At 50.7% G+C, this 20,482-nt stretch overlaps 1 protein-coding gene across 4 annotated transcripts in view; it reads right to left on the reverse strand.

The window, feature by feature from the left end:
* GALNT2 (polypeptide N-acetylgalactosaminyltransferase 2) overlaps nt 1-20,482 on the reverse strand; it is a 194,846-nt gene that overhangs the window by 63,259 nt on the left and 111,105 nt on the right. For all 4 annotated transcript variants that reach the window (XM_040464851.1, XM_040464847.1, XM_040464850.1 and 1 more), the window contains exon 3: nt 5,939-6,092. In XM_040464851.1, coding sequence (XP_040320785.1) covers nt 5,939-6,092 — 154 coding nt within the window. The remainder of the gene's footprint in view (nt 1-5,938; nt 6,093-20,482) is intronic.

The raw sequence follows: 20,482 nt of genomic DNA on the forward strand, positions 1-20,482 counted from the left end.
TGACATAGAAAACTTTTTCTTGGCTTTCACGGTGTTTATGCTCACTGAGTAACAATGAAAAGTTGGATTGTATCTTTCCCCACAACCCTTAATCCCGATTAGCTACTCTTAAAACCACTGACATCAACGCGGACACTCCAGCCAGACTAAACAGCCCAGCCGGTTACTTCAATGCCTGCCCTTGTGTTGAAAGGTTTCTAAAAAGTAAAAGCAGGAAAGAAAGAAAAGAATGGCCCCTCAAGAGTCCTCCTCTCTGGGTTTAGGCTGCATTACAGCTAGACGTTTAAGAAACTGGTTCAAAACACAGCCCTTGGGTGATTATCCTGAACGGAACAAAACCAAACCTTACAAGTAACCCCGAATTTACAGACAGAGTAAACACAGTGTTCCCCTGATTTCAAGGCTGCCGTGAGGTGTGCACCTTGGACAAACTTCTCGATCCTTTGTGGGATGCAGTTGAGATCACCAGTGGTCAGGCGCAGTATTTGAGTTTTAGACGCAAAAATGTTTCAAAACCCTTCATTTTTAATTTAGTGATCAAAAAAAAAAAAAGGGGGGGGGGGTAGCACAGAGAGCAACTTCCTAGAAATTCAACTTTTGAGACCTGAACAAAATCTGCCCTTTTATCAAGCGGTTCTCGTTTGTAAGGGACTTGGATAAATAAATGGAAAGGAATGGTGTGCGGCTGACAGGGAAAAGAAGAAAACAAGGGAATAAGGCGTTCCCCCCTAAAGGTTTGTTTGATTTTACTTATATACACAATTTTATTTTATTTATTTATTTTTTTAACGTTTTATTTATTTTTGAGACAGAGAGAGACACAGCATGAACGGGGGAGGGGCAGAGAGAGAGGGAGACACAGAATCGGAAGCAGGCTCCAGGCTCTGAGCCATCAGCCCAGAGCCCGACGCGGGGCTCGAACTCGCGGACCGCAAGATCGTGACCTGAGCTGAAGTCGGACGTTTAACCGACTGAGCCACCCAGGCGCCCCCTTATATACACAATTTTAAAGCAAACCAGCTCCAGCTTTCCCCAGTAGACAGAACGATAATCTATATAAACTCCTTGGGTTGCGCCTGATTCCTGTACTTGACTTTCCCGTCAGATGCATTTCTAGGCAAACAAAACAAAATACACACGTGTGTATGCGCACACACTAACATGAAATAGCGCAAAACTCTTCTGAGTTGGACTCGGGAGGGGCTTTAACACACCCCTCCTCACCCCTACTCTAACAGGGTAACAAGAGTACTCCTCCCCTGGGGCCTCAGCACCGAGAGGACACAGTCAGTGGTCGACCATGTTGGACTGTACTCCAAGTGTTGGCCTTGGCTTTAATTCACAGCTGAATTTCAATGGCGGTCTTTGGGCCTCTCCTCCTTTCTATGTTCGTTGCCCTGGGGGGTGATGTCCATCTCATAGTTTTAAATGCCACCTGTATACTGACCATTCCCAAGTTTACATTCCCACTAAGACCTTTCTGCTGAACACCAGACACATATCCAATCACAGACAATGTACCTTGGACTTAACATGTCCAAACGTTAACTGCTGATGTGTCCCCCGCACCCGCTCCACTCAGCCCCCTCATCTCAGTTAAGGCGACCCATCTCTTCCCTTGTTTTAGCCATACATCCTGGAGCTCTGCTTCACGGCATATCCCACCCCTCATCGGACCCACTGCACATCCTGTTGGCTCCCCCTTCCATACCTATCTATGTCCAACGCTGTTCTGTATGATCTTTTGCCCGGGCACTAACAACAGCTTCCCAAAGGTGGGAAGGGAAAGACCTAAATAGTTGGAAAAAGCATTTTCAAAATTCCCATTGGTCTTTAATTTGCTTTTAGCCTTGGCAATTTATTTGAGATTTCAAATAAAATTAAATGAAGTTGTGGGGGGGGGGCGGCGCCTGGGTGGCTCAATCGGTTGAGCGTCCGACTTCGGCTCAGGTCATGATCTCGCGGTGAGTTCGAGCCCCGCGTCAGGCTCTGTGCTGACAGCTCGGAGCCCGGAGCCTGCTTCCGATTCTGTGTCTCCCTCTCTCTCTGCCCCTCTCCTGCTCATGCTTTGTCTCTCTCTCTCTCTCTGTCTCTCTCAAAAATAAATAGATATTAAAAAAAATTTTAAATGAAGTAGGGGAATTTTTTTTTTTTTTGAGTGGGCAACTGTACTGTTAAGACTAGGATGGGCTCCTATTTCCTAATTTCTGAGGCTTATTAGAATAAGCCAACATTTCCTGTATGTCAGATCTAGGATTTCACTCCTGACAAGCTTTTCTAGGCTACTTGCTTCTATGTATGTATTTTTTTTTTTTTTTTTTTGGGGGGGGGGGGGGGGGGGTGCCCAGTACATTTTATATACTTCAAAAAGGTAAATAAAACATTGCCCAAATATGTGAAGTTTTGTTTTGTTTTGTTTTTGTTTTTGCAAGGCTCTGAACACCTGATGCCTTGTATCTATCCCGAAGGACAGGAAATAAAGGGTGGGACGTAATGGCATTGCTTTTCAGTCCTGGAAGAATGTAAACACGTTATGTTTATGTGGGGTTCGTCATGGGGTTCATATGATCTCTACTGCTAAAAATCTCCCTTATTCTTTCATGACTCTTAGTATCACTGATGACTTAGTAGGCGCTCACCATATGTGCTGAGCAATACATTCACTCAACAAATATTTACTGAATTTCCTGAATGCCGTCCAGTCGTCCAATAACGATCCTGGCGGCAGTATCTCACTATTCTAATGGGTAAAGACAGATGAACATGTAAATAAGTAAGACATATGGTGTGTGGGTGGTGATAAGAATTATGGAGAAAATCAAGGGTGGGGGCCAGGCGGCTGCACTCCTCGGGGAGGTGGTCGAGGTCAAGGGCCGCCTCGCTAAGGGTGCCTCTGAACAAAATCTCAAGGGAGGAGAAACCAGCACCTTGTAGACATCGTGTTTCTCCTCATGGTAACCAGAGGTGATCGTGTGCCATCATCGTACAAATGCTACCGGCCACAGGATTAAGGACTGGAGGGTCTGGGATCGTGACCAAGATCTACGTGACTCCAAAAACCTTGTTCTTAATGAACCACGTGCATGGCTTTCAGATTTATCACACATGAAGGCTGAATTCAAACGTGTCCATAATCCTAGACGAAGGGAGAGACGGCGAGACGGAAAAAAAAAAAAAAACCAACAAAACAAAACAAAACATTTATGTAGAAGGTCAAACGCTTTAATAGTTCTCAATGAGAGGTATGGTGGAGGTCGGGGGAGATTCACAGAGGCAGCTTGATCTCCTTAACCTGACATTCAGTATGAGCTTACGCTCCGAGGACAGCACATTGGCTCAGTTTCAGGCATCTGACTGACTTGGGGAGACATTAATTTAGCCAAAGTCAAACCAACACGGAAGGCATCCCAGCTGTTCCTTTAACACATGCAAATGAAAATGCCACTGTCGCTAGCACTAAAATTAAACTCACCTCTAACACATCCCACCATGGGAGGAATAGTCAAACATCTGCTTGGACAAACTCGTATTTCAAAAAACTGGAAAAAAAAAGCTATATACGCACATATATTTAATTTGGGGGACTTTGAAGCCCACACACTGATGAGCCATCACAAAGACACTACTTTCTCTCAGCTCTAAGGAAAAGTCACAGCTGAAAAACCACTCACAACCCAACGGTGCAGTGACACTCACACCGTCTCATGGAGATGTGATTCGAAGCAGTTGATTCAAACCACCAGGTAAGGTTTCTGAGCCAGATTCTGCTGGAACGTCAACCACGCTCTTGAGTTTAGGCCAAGCCCCTCTTAAAAGCCACAGTGCCCCTTTCTGGCCTTAAGTCCGCTGCTCCTAATCACTGGGCAGGTTTTTAACAAAGGGGGACCCTCCCCTCCGTCTCCGTGCAATGAAGACAACCTTTGTGTCCAGAGTCTGACTCTCAAGGACCGTGTAAGTGCCCCCGAGGAGCGCTTCGCACAGGCGGGGGGCAGACAGTCTGGTTAGCCTGGGGATGGGGGGGGGGTGGGGACACCGGCACCTGTGACCTCTCCTCAGAGATGCAGGCATGTGCATACACACAGCTCCAGGACTCGCAGGGTCCCAGAGCCTCCGTGTGGGCTCCCTGGGGTCCGTGGATCCCAGGTCAGCAAACCTTTTTAGATAGGCTGCTCAACAGCTAACCCTGCTGAATTTAATCGGGAGCACAGCCGAAAGACTGAACAAAGCTGCCTGTGAAAAAAAAAATGAATGGATTATAGGAGACATTAAACAAAGACCATCTCCTGGACTGGATTTAGAAAAACGGTAAGATTCTTAATATTATGTACCACATATAATTATATATCAGCCATATGTTTCATATATTAAATCTCTCTCTCTCTCTCTCTTTCTCTCTCTGATGCGCGCACACACACACACACACACACACACACACACACACTGCGCACTTAACTCCTTGGTCCAAAAGTCCTGTAAATTTACCTGCTTATGAGCTGCTGTGGGAGCACAGAGCTGTCTAGAACACGCACACGCAATAAAACAAACACGCAAAAAGACCGTTAAGCAAAGGGAGTGATAACCTGGCAGCTAAATGGTTAACCGACACGGTTAAGTCAAGTTCCCCTGAAAGCAGGAGAGGAAAACACCCTTTCCGTGCATGCTACTAATTTACAAAATCAAGCCAAACTTGAAGAAGTGTTCACGTGTAAGGTAGCTGACTGTTGTCCCTCGCCAGCTTACCCTCCTCTCAGTCCCTGGGACACACACGCAGGGCGATCCGATCGCTGATGGGCTCTCTGGAAGCCCAGCGCTGCCTGTCACGGCCTTGCCCCTGTCCTTCTTTCTGGATGCCTCCAGCTCAGGACTCCCCCCTCCTTCAGGCGTTTCCTGACCTTCCTACCTCCTGGGGGCCCTGGCTGCACTGCTTTAGAGCAGACTGTCCAAGCCCTGGGGTACCACCCCCCCTCACTTCCTGGTGCACCTGTTACCCGCCCCACCCCACCCCTGCCCCATCCCCATCCAGAACGGGACTGGGGCCAGAGACTCTTCTGTCTGGAATCCCAGGACCCTAACACAGTGTCTGAGTCGCAGTGGATGTGTCATCCATGACGAAGAATGACTCCCTAAGTAACCCAGTGAGCAGGAACGCCTACCAAACAGCCAGGAAACAGCTGTCCTCCAAATACAACTCTTTATTTTTTAACAATCTGCCCAACCAATTTGTTAAAAAAAACCAATTTTTTAACAACAAGCCCAACCCCCCCAATGATCTCCATGTGACCAGCCTCCCAGTCAGAGCTTCTTACCAGCAAGGCTGAGAGGTGTAGCGGCAGTGAGGCCTGACAGTAAGCGGTGACAAACTCACGCTGGAGACCTCATCAGCCGAGCCCGATGAACCCCGGAGTACCCTCCGCCCTCGGGTCCCAGATCCCTGAAGAGTCAAGAGAAGGACGTAGTCCTCCTCTGTCTCTGTGTTTCAGCTCAGTTTCACATCCGCCCTGCCGGGGTTGTTCCTTTCGCCTTTCCAGTCTCTAGAACATTTCTGAGTTAAGCTGTCCTAATAGAGCAAGAATTCAGATTTCCTTCCTTTCCGACGACGCTACGAACTATGGCAAATTACGCGTGTTTGGGAAGGGGTTTGAGAGATGACATGCCCTTCTCGTGCTGACCCCCCACCCTCTGACCAGCCACCCACGGCCTCTCGATACTGCCTTGGGGGATCCGAAAGACTAGAATCCCATCCCCAGCGGGCCTGTCTCTTCCAGGGAGTGGAGCCCCCAATGCCATATGCCTTTTCCGAGTTTTACCGCCCCGTAGAGACACGACGCGTGTTCAGTCTCCCAGAGTAAAAGAAAGATGCTGCGTCGTGGTCAAAGCTACTTACCAGGTGTGGGAAAGCAAGCGGAGGCCCCAGGCCGACACAGAGCTGAGTACTTACTGGTCATGTCTGGTGTCCGGGATGGCTCTGTCCATCCGAAGCTTATCACTTTCCACTTGGTTGAATTTGTTGCGGGCGTAGGGGTCCTGCCCGGAGCGGACCATTGTCCCTCCGACGTAAGCTTCCTGGTTAAAGTCCCGCCACCGCACTTTTCCTGAGAGAAAGAGCAGACAGAGGGTGTGGGACGAGGTGAAAATGAGAGCAGAGGCCAGCATATGCCACGTGAACGGTGTTACCAGAAGCCCACGGCTTCCTCTGATGGCAGTTTTCGTCCACAAACTAGCTGAAGACAGCCCAAGCAAGCATCGTCACGTGCCCAGATTGGAAAGCCGGATGCTGACGGTTCGCAACGAGACTCGGACCTCCTGTGCTGTCTAGTGAGCGATATTCTGTGCCAGCCAAGGTATCCGTAAGCATCGTTCCACACACACTTGGTCAGAAAGGAGATTGCTACCTGCTTGTTGCACCTTTCCAGGGATTACGGTAAGGCCCAGAAGCATCCCAGCTACGGTGAGAAAGATAATGTCCAAATTACACGCAAGGTTATCCTGTCGAGTCACATCGGGTGACATGAAAGTAAGTGTTTAAACGTGACATGACAAAGAACAGGCGATCCCCACATCCCTCGGTGAGACGCTCCTCAGGGCTTCTTCTCGAAGCTGCTGCCACGTCTGACCCCACGAGGAGGTGAGAGGAACCAATCCTAGCACGGACACCTTCTAGCACACGTTTCAAGAGGGAATGGGGCCAAGGTGACCTGTCCATGCGTGGGTCAGCCCTGACTCGTGATCAGATTAGCTGTTGCCACTCTAGAAGGCCAAGCATGAGGTTCTCCAAGAACAGGACAGCGGAGTGGGGAGTTTGTACTGGGACCTGGGGTAGGGGCAGTATTGGCTGTAGCTGGATCTAGAGGAAAGAGCACTGCAGGCTGGGGCGAGGCTGGGCAGGCCTGGGCATCATGAAGGCAGACCCAGAGACACAGCAAAGGCATCAGTGCTCAGAGGGAAAGACAGAAGGAAAGACCGACTCCAGGCAGAGAGAATATTCAGGACTTGAAGTTCGCCCTGGCTTTTAGACCCCTGTCTGCCGCTTGCTACCTTTATGATCTTGGGCAGGTTTTGTTTTTGTTTTTATTTTATTCTGTGAAATAAGAGTTTCCTAAAGATCAATGAACTTAAAACAATGAAAAAAGGTTTTTCGTGAGGACTAAATGGCCTACTATGTGCCAGTTTGGTAGGTGTAGCAAACTTGAACCAAACTCAAAAAAAAAAAAAAAAAAAGAAAAAAAAAAAAAATTAAAAAAACTATCCCCAGGAAGCTTATGAAATTCCCAATGGTCACAGTGCTCTGAAGAAAAGGCCTTAAGGGGCAAATAGTCCTGGGGTCGTTTTCTGTGGGGTGTCTGATAGGGGCTCTAATGTCTGAGTAGACACCCAGACAAAGGGAGGGAGTGGGCCACGGAGCCCTCTGGAAACAGCATAGGAAAATGCTCAGGGAACTGCGGTGCAAAGGCCCTGGGGTGGCAGTGAACTACCTTACCCCATTCAGGACCGGCCAGGAAGCCAGTTTAGCAAAGAATGAGGTGCTGGCCAGAGATGTGAGAGCAGGCCTGTTGACAGCTACCCACAACAGGCACATGTGTGCAGGCCACAGGTCTTCTGCCTCCTGTCAAACGCTGGGCTGTTCAGTTAAACTCAACAATACCTACATGCGTGCTTTTCCAACATGGATCTCTCCGCGTCCAATCAAAGGCACGTCCCGTTTCTCTCTCTAGTTCAGAGATGAGGAAACTGAGATTCGGTTACATGAGATCTGTTCAAGGCCACAGAGTAAATTTTCTATCCACAAGCTCATCTGTTTCTTGCTGCGATTGTCCCGCGGGGTCAGAACCCCCATCTCATCACAGCTGGTTGCCGTGGAAATGATGCTTGGGGTCACAGAGGTCCGCTCTCTCAAATGGAAAAGCAGTTTCAAAACTCACGAGCTCCCTGGCTATGACGACGCCGTGCCCCCGAAAAATGTCTGGTTAGGTTATGGGAGCTGGCCAGAGTGTCAGCGTTTTCTCCCGCCTAAAATAAAACGTTTCCAAAACACCTTTTTGGAAACATGTCTTTCATGCTAGGGCAACCCTGGAAATACTTCTGGATCCTCCTCTCGCCCCACCTTTCTGCCTTCACCCTCACAGACTCTTGAGGATAGGGAAGAAAAAAACCACCCATCTGTGCTTGGACTAACACAAATCAGAGCCTCAGCTAAGATCTATATCTGCAGTGCTTACTACGGAATCCAAATGAGCTGGTTCCAACTAATGTGTAAAGGCCGGAATATTTGTTACTACCACGAGGAACCAGGAACCGTGGAGCCCCAGCCACAACCAGAGAAGGGACTGTCACCCAAGAGAAGTTCTGTCTGTCACTCTGCTTATGCTCTCCGTGACCCTCACCGGGAGCGCTGGGGACAGTAAGAAGGGAGTCGGCTTACTCCTGGCCTGTGTGGGGCAAGGCTTCTGCTGAGTTCCTGGGGCTTCAATCCCACCTATAGATCTCCTTGTAATAGAAAACCTTCCCCCCTTCTAGAAAAGACTTGAGTACAGCAGAGGGTTTTACGGGGTTCCTGATGTCGGGTGACTGTGGGGACTTGGCCCCAAGCCATTGGTGTATACGAAGTGTGGACTATATGCTAGGCATTGTGTTGGCTCCTGCAGATGCAGTGAGCAAAAACAGACCTGATGCCTGCCCAGTGGAGGTCATGTTCTAGGAGATGGAGGGAGACAGATAGTAATAAAACGACTATACCAATCACTGTCTCATGAACAACTGAGCTAGGTGTTCTGATACTAAGAAATGTACTTCTACAGAGGTACCTAACAGAGGAAACCGATGTAGACAGGGGGAGTAGGGAAGGCTTCCCCCGGGGAAGGAATATTTGAACTGAGAATTGAAGAATGAGTAGGAGTAATGTAGGAGAAGCCATCCTCCAAAGACTGCAGGAACCCCCTCTGAAGCAGCCCACAGTGACTCTTTCCAACTTGGGAACATCTTCCACAGGACCTTTGTGGACTCTGCCTTGCCTTGGGACAATTTTCCCAAGGCATGTGACCATTTTACTGGAGACAGGTTATAACTGGTTTTTCTGTCATGGAAGTTCAGCAATATGTCAGAATACAGCAGGGACTCTCCAACACGTTTGACTATGACACACATTTTATATCATGTCCCCGACACATGAACACACATACGTAGGCACACAATTGAAATGAAGGTTTCAGCCTTCCTCTGTGTGAACAGATGGATCTATTTGACCTGTTTTTCTTACGTGGGTGCAGCACTACAGAAGTGGCTTCATGCTCGAATAATGGGTCACACCCCATAATCCGAAAACCACTGGGCTAAAGAACCGTTATAGAAACCAGTTCTGTACTATATTGAATTCCCAGGGCTGGAGCCACCCAAAGAGCAGAGGCAGGAAAGAGAGAGCATGGCTCTCAGAGGGCATGCGTGCCCCATCCCAACCCAGGCATTAGGGGAAGCAGTCAGATGCAGAGACGACGGAACAGGCTGGGCCTCAGTTACACGTTGGAGAGAAACAGTCAAAACAACAGGTACAATGTCTGAAGAGCCTGACTTTTAAAAAATGCCATTCATAAATCATCGTGTACTTCTTTCACTGTAAAATTTTTAGAAAGTGCATTGGAAATTAAGAGCTTTAGAAAACAAACAAAAAATACACGAACACCTACAGACAGTGAACTCGGCTAGCTAGGCAGAAAGCAGAGGCCATGAAATACCCCAAAGATATAAAACTGTACAAGAAAAGGGGGTGCCTGGGTGGCCCTGTCAGTTGAGCGTCTGACTCTTGATTTCAGCTCAGGTCATGATCCCAAAGTCGTGGGATCGAGCCCCGCATCGGGCTCTGTGATGAGTGTGGAGCCTGCTTAAGATTCTCCTTCTCTCTCTCTCTCTCTCTCTCTCCCGCTCCACCCCGTCCCCTGCTAGTGCTTTCTTGCTCTCTCTCTAAAATTTAAAAAAAATTTTTTTTAATTTAAAAAAAAAAACCAAAAAACTTTGCAGGAGAAGCCAGAAAGCAGCTCCATCACCAAAGACCATAGAAAACCACCTGCGATTAAAGAACACACGAGGAGAAAGTGGGCATTATCCTAAGAACGCCTGGGAAAATTGTTTGCTTATTAAATGAGTTATGAGAGTATTTAAGAAGAAATCCATTTCTGGACGACAGACAGATTCTCTGAGAAGGAGGAGCCGTGCGGACCCATGAGTGTGGAAACCTAGGCTTCTGTCAAACAGACTCTTCCCAAAGATTCCTGTGCGGGCAGGACAAGCCACCTGTCTGCGACCTCGCGCTGACTTATGGGGCTGGGTGAGGATCCCCACCCCGATTCCAGATTCCAGCCCTCTCTCTGGCAGCCTCCCTGGGTCCCCTGTTCCCCTCTGTGAACAGCACAGACGGCTCAAGCCTTCCCTGTCCTTCAAGGTCAAGCTCCTCTGAGAAGTAGGATCTTTGGATCTGCCCCACCCCCAATGCCTGCCACAGGCACACCTCCTCCCCTCCCCTCCCCTCCCCTCCCCTCCCCTCCCCTCCCAGCTGGACTGGGAAAGAGTTCCTCACAGAGGGCCAAACCTCCTGTTTTGTTGCTAGTTCTTACCCACAGACACCAGCACGGGACGCACACCACATGCATGAAGACTGGCCAACCCTACAGGTGGTCTCCACCTGGGTCCAAGGCACCTGAGACTGATCCTAAAAAAGCACCCCAAATCCTGCACGCGGCTCGGAGGAACCCAGCCTCAAAACGGCTCTCAGGGGTGGCATCACTGTGCGGACACCCGCATCTGAGAAGCGCTCTCCGCCTGTGCTGGACAGCGGCTTTTCTGTTCGTCTGGCTGACGGTGCTGCCCTCTGGAGCCTGCTGGTCAGATCACGGGTCCCAGTGCAGAGAAGCTGAGGACGCCGGGTTAACAGCGGTCCCATGCCAACCCCCGGGACGGATGGGGCTTGGAGGCCCACAGCCAGCGTTCACGGAACACAGGCTGAGGAGCAGGGGCCCAGCTCACCCACCCTTCCTGAGCCTCTAGTCTGTATGCAATCAGAACATTCTGCCTCTGAAGTTGTTACGAAAAATGATAGTGATGACAGCGATAATAATTCCTAAGCCACTGACAACCGACCGTCCAAAATGAACTGGCTTAGTAGGCGGACCGGCTAAACACAAACACAATTACCTCCACTTTGCGGGTGTGGCCGCCTCACTTGGGAGGGTCATCAAGAGCTGCTGAGCCCGTCCAGCCCCTCCAGGGGGGTGTCCCACCTCTGCAGCTGACCCTGAGAAATGAGTGGGAAGCACTGCAGGGGATCCTCGTCTGCCAAGGTTCCTGTGGGCACCTGCCCAGGTGAGCACAGGCCGGAACGTGCAGGCCAGCAGAGTCCACACCTCCCTGCTGCCCACGTGCACCTTCTGCCTCTGATCTTAGGGAGAAGGGGGCCCGTGGCCAAGTTCATCTAAGTCTGCGCCTCGTGATCAGCGAGGCCCCTCAGTGTCTCACTTGAGTGGCTTCGGAATTCCTTAGGGGGGATATCCCAGGGGCGTAGGCAGGAAGTACGGTGCTGAGGAGCCTATCTTCCATTCCTCGGGGTGCCCCCCCTATCCTGCCCCCTCCCCACCCTGAGGCCAGCTGCAGAAGGAGATGCCACCCTTCTGCCCAGAAGGGGAAGGGGAGGGAGGGAGAGGGTCTCCCTGTGAAGGCCATGTGTGCGTGGGACAGGGTGGGGTGGGTTTCCCGTGGAGCCCCAGAACCCATGCTGTCACATCTTATGGCTGGAAGATTCTATTTCTTTTCTTGAGAGAGAGAGAGAGAACACTCGAGTGGGAGAGATGGGCAGAGAGATAGAGAGAGAGAGAATCCCAAGGAGATTCCACACTAAGTGGGGAGCCTGATGTGGGGCTTGGTCTCATGACCCTGGGAATCATGACCTGAGCAGAAATTAAGAGTCAGAGGCTTAACCAAGCGAGCCACCCATGGGCCCCACGAAAACTCTCTTTTAAGGGGCATCTCAGCCTTTTGTTCCTGCTAACATTTGCAGTCCTGGGGAACTACTCAGTTCGTAAGACAGCCATTCTATTTTGGGCAAACTCACTGTAAGGAAGTTCTTAATTCTGGAGAAAACATTCACTGCCTTCTGTTTTCCGGAAGCTGGGTGAAACGGGCCAGTACGGAGAAGATGCCAAGCCTGGGCGCATGAGCACACATAAAGGAATGTAGCCTCTGTCCTCGAGCTGTATATGTCATTAGTGGGAAAGGTATGCCAACAAGTGGTGTGGACAAGGAGTCTATAATCCAGGGACAGGGGCTCAGAAAAGTCCCCAGAGAAGGGGCATTTGGGCTGGGTCTGGAGGCACGAGCAGAAGCCTGACGCACGGAAGGGCTGTGTGGGAAGACGCAACAGGATGGAGGGAAGGATGTGTGAAGACAGGGGTGACAGGAGAGGAGAAGGCCAGTCCGTGCCCAGCCCCGAGGCTCACCCCTGGCTCAACTGCTCAAACTATAAGTCCACATTCTGGGGAGCACAGAAGTTTCGAGCGGGTGAGGGCCGATCAAATTTGCACTCCAGGAATACGATTCTGGCCGCAGGAACAAGGATGGACGCTCAGAGGGGGAACCTCCAAGGTACAGACGTAGATGATCCCCCCAAATCACCTGCCCCCTCAACTCCCTGCTCAGGAAGACCCTGCCTGCACCTGAGGATGAGTCCCGGGTCCCCACAAGCACATCTTTTCTCCTCGAAGCCCAGCCCTCGTGGACCCTGAACCTGTGAGGGTCTCGGCTCACCCAGCGCAAGGTAGGGCTGCTTCTCAACATGGCCACCACCTCCCAGAGGCCCTCCCGTGTGTCCGCAGCTGTGGCCTCGTCCTAGGCCATGCCTCTTCCCTCTTCCTCACACATGACTCCATTCCAGCCACAGCTTTTCCACAGACCTGCTCACAGAGGGCCTTGAAAGTGCTCCCTAACCCTCTAATAATTTAACTCCGAATTCTGCCGAGGACGGGGCCCAAGTCCACCCCTGAAAACAGAGATGACCACGTATGCCCCGTCCTCCCCCCAGGAATTGCAGACAGCCGTGGGTCCTCGCACACCTCTTCACCCAGATGAGCCCACAATATCCTCCTAACCGCATGGGTGCCCTTTTGCCCGTGAATATCAGTGTCTATAGAAAGGTGATGGAAACCGAATGGAAACTGACGAGCTCTGCACTCTCTCCTTGATGCCCCGGCTCTGAGCACAGAGGGTGGGGGGAGTGGGGGCTGGCCCTACTCTCCGGCCCATTCCCCAGCCCCAGTGCACTTTGCACCCGCTCTCTTCGCTGCCTGGTTTCTTTGCTCTTTTTTCTCTCCGCTTCTAGGCAGGGGCCTCAAATCTGCCACACGGTGCATGTTGAATAGCGCCAAGCAGTATCCCGCAAATCCCTTCTACGGCCTGGCCATCCCCGAAGCCTCGGCTTGTCCTGTCGCCCCTCTCACGGATCCGTGGTGGAGCTGGAAACCTGGCCCTCCTCTGCTGCCCGCCCACCTGCCAGATCCGGTCTCTGCTGGGAGCAGAGGCCAGTCCAGGGAAGGGCCGGCTACTTCCCACCGCCCCCCACTCCCCGCACCCTCGGGTTGACCTCCGAGGCCTGCCAGTGTGGGCTAGCTGAAGGGCACGGTCCCCTACTTGCCTTCTAGCACAAGAAACAGTGTCTGGAGACAGGGGAGAGTGAGGCCCGGGGCAACCGCCTGTTGGGACAAGAGCCCGGGCCTGAAGGGAAAGATCAGACTCGGCTCGAGGGCCCCATGGGGAAGGAAGGGGTCCCTAGGGTTGGCAGTGAGAAGACACTTCCAGCCACCTGTATGTGCTGGTCCATGCCTCAGACACGTGCGTGCCCGCTCAGTGCCAGCCGTTACCACAGCGCTCCCCTGGCCACACACACCTCAGCCCCAACGATTTCTTTCATTTTCTGTTCCCGTCCTTTTTTTTAATTTTTAAAAATGTTTATTAATTTTTGAGAGGCAGAGAGAGACAGAGCATGAGCAGCGGAGTGGCAGAGAGAGAGGCAGACACAGAATCCGAAGCAGGCGCCAGGCTCTGAGCTGTCAGCACAGAGCCCGACGCAGGGTTCGAACTCACAGAAGGTGAGATCGTGACCTGAGCCAAAGTCGGACGCTCAACTGACTGAGCCACCCCGGTGCCCCTGTTTCCATCTTTGACTCATGTGTTACACCTGCCCACTCACATTCTTCTGTTACACCTGCCTCCTTCACAGGACAAGTTTTGCAGCCTGAAGTTTCTTGAATCCAGAGTTTCTTCTCTCCCTCCTAATCCCCCCCCCCCCCCAGCAGCCTCCTGAGCTACTTCTCAAAGCTTTTCCCAATCTTTTTCTTCCTAGTTGAGGATTAGCAGTCCACCCGCCACACACACATGCCCCAATCCAATCCACACGGGAGGACAGCAGGGCACCCCGCGGGCAGAGACCAGCTGGTCCTCATAACCATGCATGGTCCACGGGGCCCAGACGGAGGCTGCAGGCGGGACAGGTGCTGAGGTCCATAGGGGGGAGCCCCCTGCTCTGTGGCCTGAGGTCGGGGCCCGTTCCAGCTGGTGCGGGGGTCCTAAGTGCCACCCAGGACAGCATTTCCACGGGAAAGCTCATTCTCCTCTCCTAAATAACCAACCCTACAACTGATCTTTTGGAAAAGACACTTTTAGAGCCAGGGAATTGCTCACATTGGAGGACTCCTTCAGTTTGTTTCAGTTTAAAAGAATACATTTCCAAACCATGCCATTTCTTTCTTAAAAGTTTTTCCCCTAGGCCTCATCTTTAAGGAAACAATGACCTCCATCTATGCAAATGAACTTCCAAAGGGTTAACCTCACAAAACGTGTGAAAACCCAAGTGCTGACATGTGCCCCCAGGCACTGGCCTGTTGTCCACACTCACAGGCCTACGCGGGGAAGGAGAGTGACAAAAGTGACGTGGCTGGTGTGGGTCCCACCGGGCCAGCGGATTCGGGTGGCTGGAGACTTCTGGATGCTGCGGTATCATGGCCGTTCCGCAGTGCCTCACTCAAATCCTCCCTGGGAAGGACGCCTTAAACAAACTGAACGCTAGTCTGTATAAAACAGAGCCGCTTCCTCCCGGAAAGCAGCCAAGAAGGGAAACAGAACGTATTTTACATCAAAGGACAAAGCTCTCAGATTTATTTTGACCTCCTGGTTGATCTCAAACGGACTGTAGTTTTAACTATGCTTCAAAGAAAAAAAACAATTCTTCCTATTTTTTCCTCTAGAAGGTCATCATGCTACCAGATGAAGGAAGAGAATGGGTCAGGGCTAGGATCACAGACAAATGTGTCCATTTAAATGACAACGACACGTAAATGACACTTTATTTTCATTTGTCACTGGGTAGCTGGTATGACAGGACATGGTGCTCACTCATGAGAAACGGTCTCCTGGAATAAGAAATCCTACACAACGCGTTTTTAAGGATGAAGAAATAGGAAATGCAAAGATTACAAGCACTTTAATCACTTAAAGAAGACATCAGAGGAAAAAAATCAGAATCGCTACAGGGTCAATGTTCTTAATTTATTTAAATAATTTATTTAAAATTTATCTAAATTTATTTAAAATTTATTTAAAATTATTTGGTGCCATCAAAATAACTAAAAAACCACACGGGGACACAGTTCTGCTTTGCATTACGACGTCTACACTTGGTTTGGAATCCAGGTATCTTCGCGGATTCCTTTTCCAAATTTGAAATAGAAACTCTTCATTCTCCCTCTATGTGACAGTGTCTAATTATGAATAATTTGGTTTGATGTCCATGGTCTCTCCTAATCATCTCTTCCATCCTGAATATTAGTACAAGTATCAGAGTGAACAGAACCGAAGCTGATACACGGGTGGCAAAGTCTCTTCACCAAGACCCCTGTCCTCTAAGGGGTGCCCAGGCAGCTCAGTCAGTTAAGTGTCTGACCCTTGATTTCGGCTCAGGTGATGATCTATCTCGTGGTTTGCGAGCTCGAGCCCCTCGCGGTGCGCGGACAGGGGAGAGCCTGCTTGGGATTCTCTCTCTCCCTCCCTCTCTCTCTGCCCCTCCCCTGCTCATCTCTCTCTCTCTCTCTCTCTCAAATTAAATAAACACTTAAAAATAATAATAAAAGAGGCACCTGGGTGGCGTTAGTCAGTGAAGTGTCTGATTCGGCTCAGGTCATGATCTCATGGCTTGTGGGTGCGAGCCCCACATCGGGCTCTGTGCTGACAGCTCGGAGCCTGGAGCCTGCTTGGGATTCTCGGTCTCCCTCTCTCTCTGCCCCTCCCCCGCTCACGCTCGGTCTCTTTCAAAAATAAACATTAAAAAAATGTTTTTCAATACTAATAAAAAAAAAAAAAAACCCTAGCATCTAGCCACCGCTTACAAGTTTCCAATGATGGGGAAATCATTGCTTCAAAAGCAGCCCGTTTCACCAGACAGCTGGAATTGTTGACATCGGCTTTCTTATACCGTAATAAAAATTGCTTGCCTGTAACTTTCACTCTCTGGGAGTCTCCAAAAAAAAAAAAAAAAAAAAAAAAATTAGTCTTCAGCCTCTTTTGTATGGCTGCCTTCCAAATATTTGGACATCACGATTCCATTTTCCCCTCCTAGGCCCTTCCGTAGAAACATCCAGTTATTTTAAGTGCTCCTCATCAGATGCTGTTTCCGGCCCCCTCACCGTCTGAGTCATCATCATCTGGACCTGCTCTAACTTATGAACGACTCGGAAAACCCTGTGCCCGGAAGGGAACGGGATACTTCAGGGGTGGCCTGTCAGCACACACGGCACTAGATGCCATCCGGATTATTCTGGATGCTCTACCTATACTTCTACCTATTCAAGCTTAAGCTCATTCTACATTATTTTTAAAGAAAAACATTTTTTTTAACGTTTACTTATTTTTGAGACAGAGAGAGACAGAGCATGAACAGGGGAGGGTCAGAGAGAGGGAGACACAGAATCCGAAACAGGCTCCAGGCTCTGAGCTGTCAGCACAGAGCCCGATGCGGGGCTCGAACTCACGGACCGCGAGATCGTGACCTGAGCCGAAGTTGGCCGCTTAACCGACTGAGCCACCCAGGCGCCCCAAACTCATTCTACTTTAATAGCTCTATCACACTTCTGGCTGGTGACCTGATCTGTGGCCTCGCTTTTGCTTTGCTACTTGTTGGAAGGTGGGGGGGAAAGGACATTAGAGGGTTTGTTTTCCGATGGTGGCTGAGATGCAAGGAAATCGTTCCCCCTGGAAGACCATTTGGCGATTAAGATGAAAAAAATCCTTAAATACACGCACTGCCATTGACCCTGCGGTTTCGGTTTTAGGAATTTATTTCAAGGAAGTAATTAAGGGCATCTCAAGAGTCACCTCAGAAGATGTTCGCTGGAAACCCTCTCTGTGTCCTACAACACAGGACAAGTTCAAGGAGCTTATGCTAATGGATACACTGCGGTCATTGAAAATGCTGTCGAGGGGGTATTGACGGACACGAAAAGGTGTTTGTGATGGAAAACTCCAGGAAGAAACGGGTGGAAATACAGTGTGGTGCCACATATGTAAAAATGTTGACATAACCAGCTGGTAGGGGCTGTCTGTGGCCTGTCCTGAGCCGAACCAGGAGGAAGAGGGAGGAGGAGGGGGGTTGGAGGAGGGAGGAGGGGGGAGGGGGCAGGGAGGTGGCCTCCAGGACAGACGCAGGGAGAACCCTGAGGTGCTACCGCTGGGAGAGAGGGGCATGTGTGGGGACACTTCTCAGGTACTCCTCCAAATCGTCAGCAATGTTACTCACCTCGCAGACTTGCCTATTTTTTTTCCTAAGAACTCACAGAAACGCTGAGAGGCCCAGGAGCTGACTCCGAAATTGTGTCTAGGGCTCCAGGCCTCCTGTCCCTGGGCTCGGCGCAGCCGAGGGGAGGCAGACACCGGCTCACCTCAGTCAGGTGGGACACATGCCCAGAACGAGTCCAGAGAAACATTCGGTGGGAGAGTAACAGTGGTTAGTTTGGGGTGGCAGAATTATGTGTGAACAATTGTCTTATTTTTGCTTATCTGAATTAAATGTTCCACATAAGTATATTACACTTAACGTATGTGATTATTTTAACATTTATTTATTTATTTTGAGAGAGAAAGACAGAGGGGGAGACAGAGAGCATGGGGAAGGGGCAGAGAGAAGGGGGGGGGGAGAGAGAATCCCAAGCAGGCTCCGCACTGTCAGTGTGGAGTCTGATGTGGGGCTCGATCTCGTGACCGCAAGATCACCACCTGAGCTGACGGCAAGAGTTGGGACGCTCAGCTAACTGAGCCACCCAGGCGCCCCATGTTGCTTGCTTTTAGGGTATCCTTCAAGGATACTCAGCCACTTACTTTCCTAACAATGACACTGGGCAGACCTCTGGCTCGGGCCCGGGTCACAGCGAGCCACACAGAGTTAGCCGTCCCACGGCTGTCCCACCGGGCTACCCAGGCCATGCGGCTCACCGGGCACACGGCGCACAGAGATACAGGGGAAGCGGGTTCGGTCGTAAGAAGCGAGGAAACGCTAACACGTGCTACAACATGGATGAGCCTGGGGGACACTGCACGGAGCGAAACATGCCAGTCACCGAAGGACAACCTTCCCTGGGGTGTCTGGGGGAGTGGAGTTCAAGGAGACACATAGGAAAGCAGTGGCTACCAGGGGCCGGGGTGGGGGGGGGGGCGGTGGGGGGGAGAACGGGGGTTAGTGTTTCACGGGGACAGAGTTTCAGCTTGGAAAGGGAGAAAGTTCTGGAGACGGATGGCGGTGACGGCCGCACAACGGTGTGAACGTACGTGATGCCACTCAGCTAGCTGTGCACTTAAAGACGGTGGCCACGGCAAACGTTCCGTTAGGTGTATCTCACCACGATTTTTTTAAAGAACGCACGACGCCGGAGCCCCGTAAATCCCTCGAAAGGAGGAAAGGTTCAGGAGAGCACTTCTCCCGACTCTGTAGCAATGCAGGATGAACACACAAGTGGCTCATCTCCTCTTTCTTCTGGCAGGTGGGAAGCAGAAACGCTAAAACGTTTCCATTAGCATCAGCGGCAATTTGCACCGGGATTTGGGTTCTATTACGCATTTCGCCATTCCCGTGTCATTCAGCTCTGCGTAAATGCAAGCAATTTCTGTTTTGAGAAGTCAACTGTCCCGGGTAATGAGGCAGCGGCGGGCAGGGGAGGGGCGGGAGGAGACACCCCAAAGGATGGGGGTCCTCCCAGACGACGCACACCGTAATCAGGACTCTCCTCTCCCTACCCGTGTCTCTCCGAGGCCTCGCCCCCTTCCACGAGGTTGTAACGAACACAAGAACGATACCAAGGTTTCAGAAAGGCAAAAACAGAATCTACTTTCCAAGGACACGTCCCCATCTGAAGGACGAGAGCCCTTCAGATGGCCCCTGTTCCTCGCTGTCCTGGATCATCGGCCATCCTGCCCACTGGTCTCATCAGCCAGACGGAGAGAGGCGGAGGGCACAAGTGGAGAGGACACAGGAGGGCATTTACTGGGAGAGACTCATTTTTCAAACCAGAGAGCTTTTTCTGTACCCAGGGGCGGGGAAGGGGGGGTAAGATAAAATCCGTCTCCATCAGATAAATTTTCAAAAAACACAAAACCTGACTAACACTCTATTTGCCAGAACATTTTGAAAATCAGCACTGAAGGGTGCCTGGGGGGTTTAGCCGGTTAAGTGTCCCACTTCAGCTCAGGTCATGATCTTGAGGTTTTAGAGTTTTAGCCCCGAGTCCGGCTCAGTGCTGACAGCTCGGAGCCTGGAGCCTGCCGCGGACTCTGTGTCTCCCTCTCTCTCTGCCCCTCCCCCGTTTGCACTCTGTCTCTCTCTCTCTCAAAAATAAACAGACATTAAAAAAAAAAAAACTTGGGGCGCCTGGGTGGCGCAGTCAGTTAAACGCCCCACACGGGGCTCGAACTCACGGACCGCGAGATCGTGACCCAGCCCAGGGCCGACCCCAGTGCTGATGGCTCGGAGCCTGGAGCCTGTTTCCGATTCTGTGTCTCCCTCTCTCTCTGCCCCTCCCCCTTTCGTGCTCTGTCTCTCTCTGTCCCAAAAATAAATAAACGTTGAAAAAAAAAATTAAAAAAAAAAAGAAAAGAAAGAAAGAAAGAAAGAAAGAAAGAAAGAAAGAAAGAAAGAAAGAAAAGACAGTCAGCACTGAAAAGCAACTTCAGTGACCAAAAGGGTAGAAAGGGGCCCAGAACCCAAGGACCAAAGGCCTTCTGCTCCAGACCTGAAATCTACAAGGAGGGCAATGGGACACGAAGACATATCCTCACCCTGTCTCCAAGACAGTACGATTGGTGGTCCTAATCTGGGGACAGAGACTGGAAGGCATCAGAAAGGTATAGTTTAAACAACAGAGTCAGGGCGCCAGGGTGGCTCAGTCAGTTAAGCGTCTGACTTCGGCTCAGG

This window comes from Herpailurus yagouaroundi, unplaced genomic scaffold (genome assembly GCF_014898765.1).
Source record: "Herpailurus yagouaroundi ecotype Mexico unplaced genomic scaffold, PumYag 530, whole genome shotgun sequence".
In the NCBI taxonomy this organism is placed as follows: domain Eukaryota; kingdom Metazoa; phylum Chordata; class Mammalia; order Carnivora; family Felidae; genus Herpailurus; species Herpailurus yagouaroundi.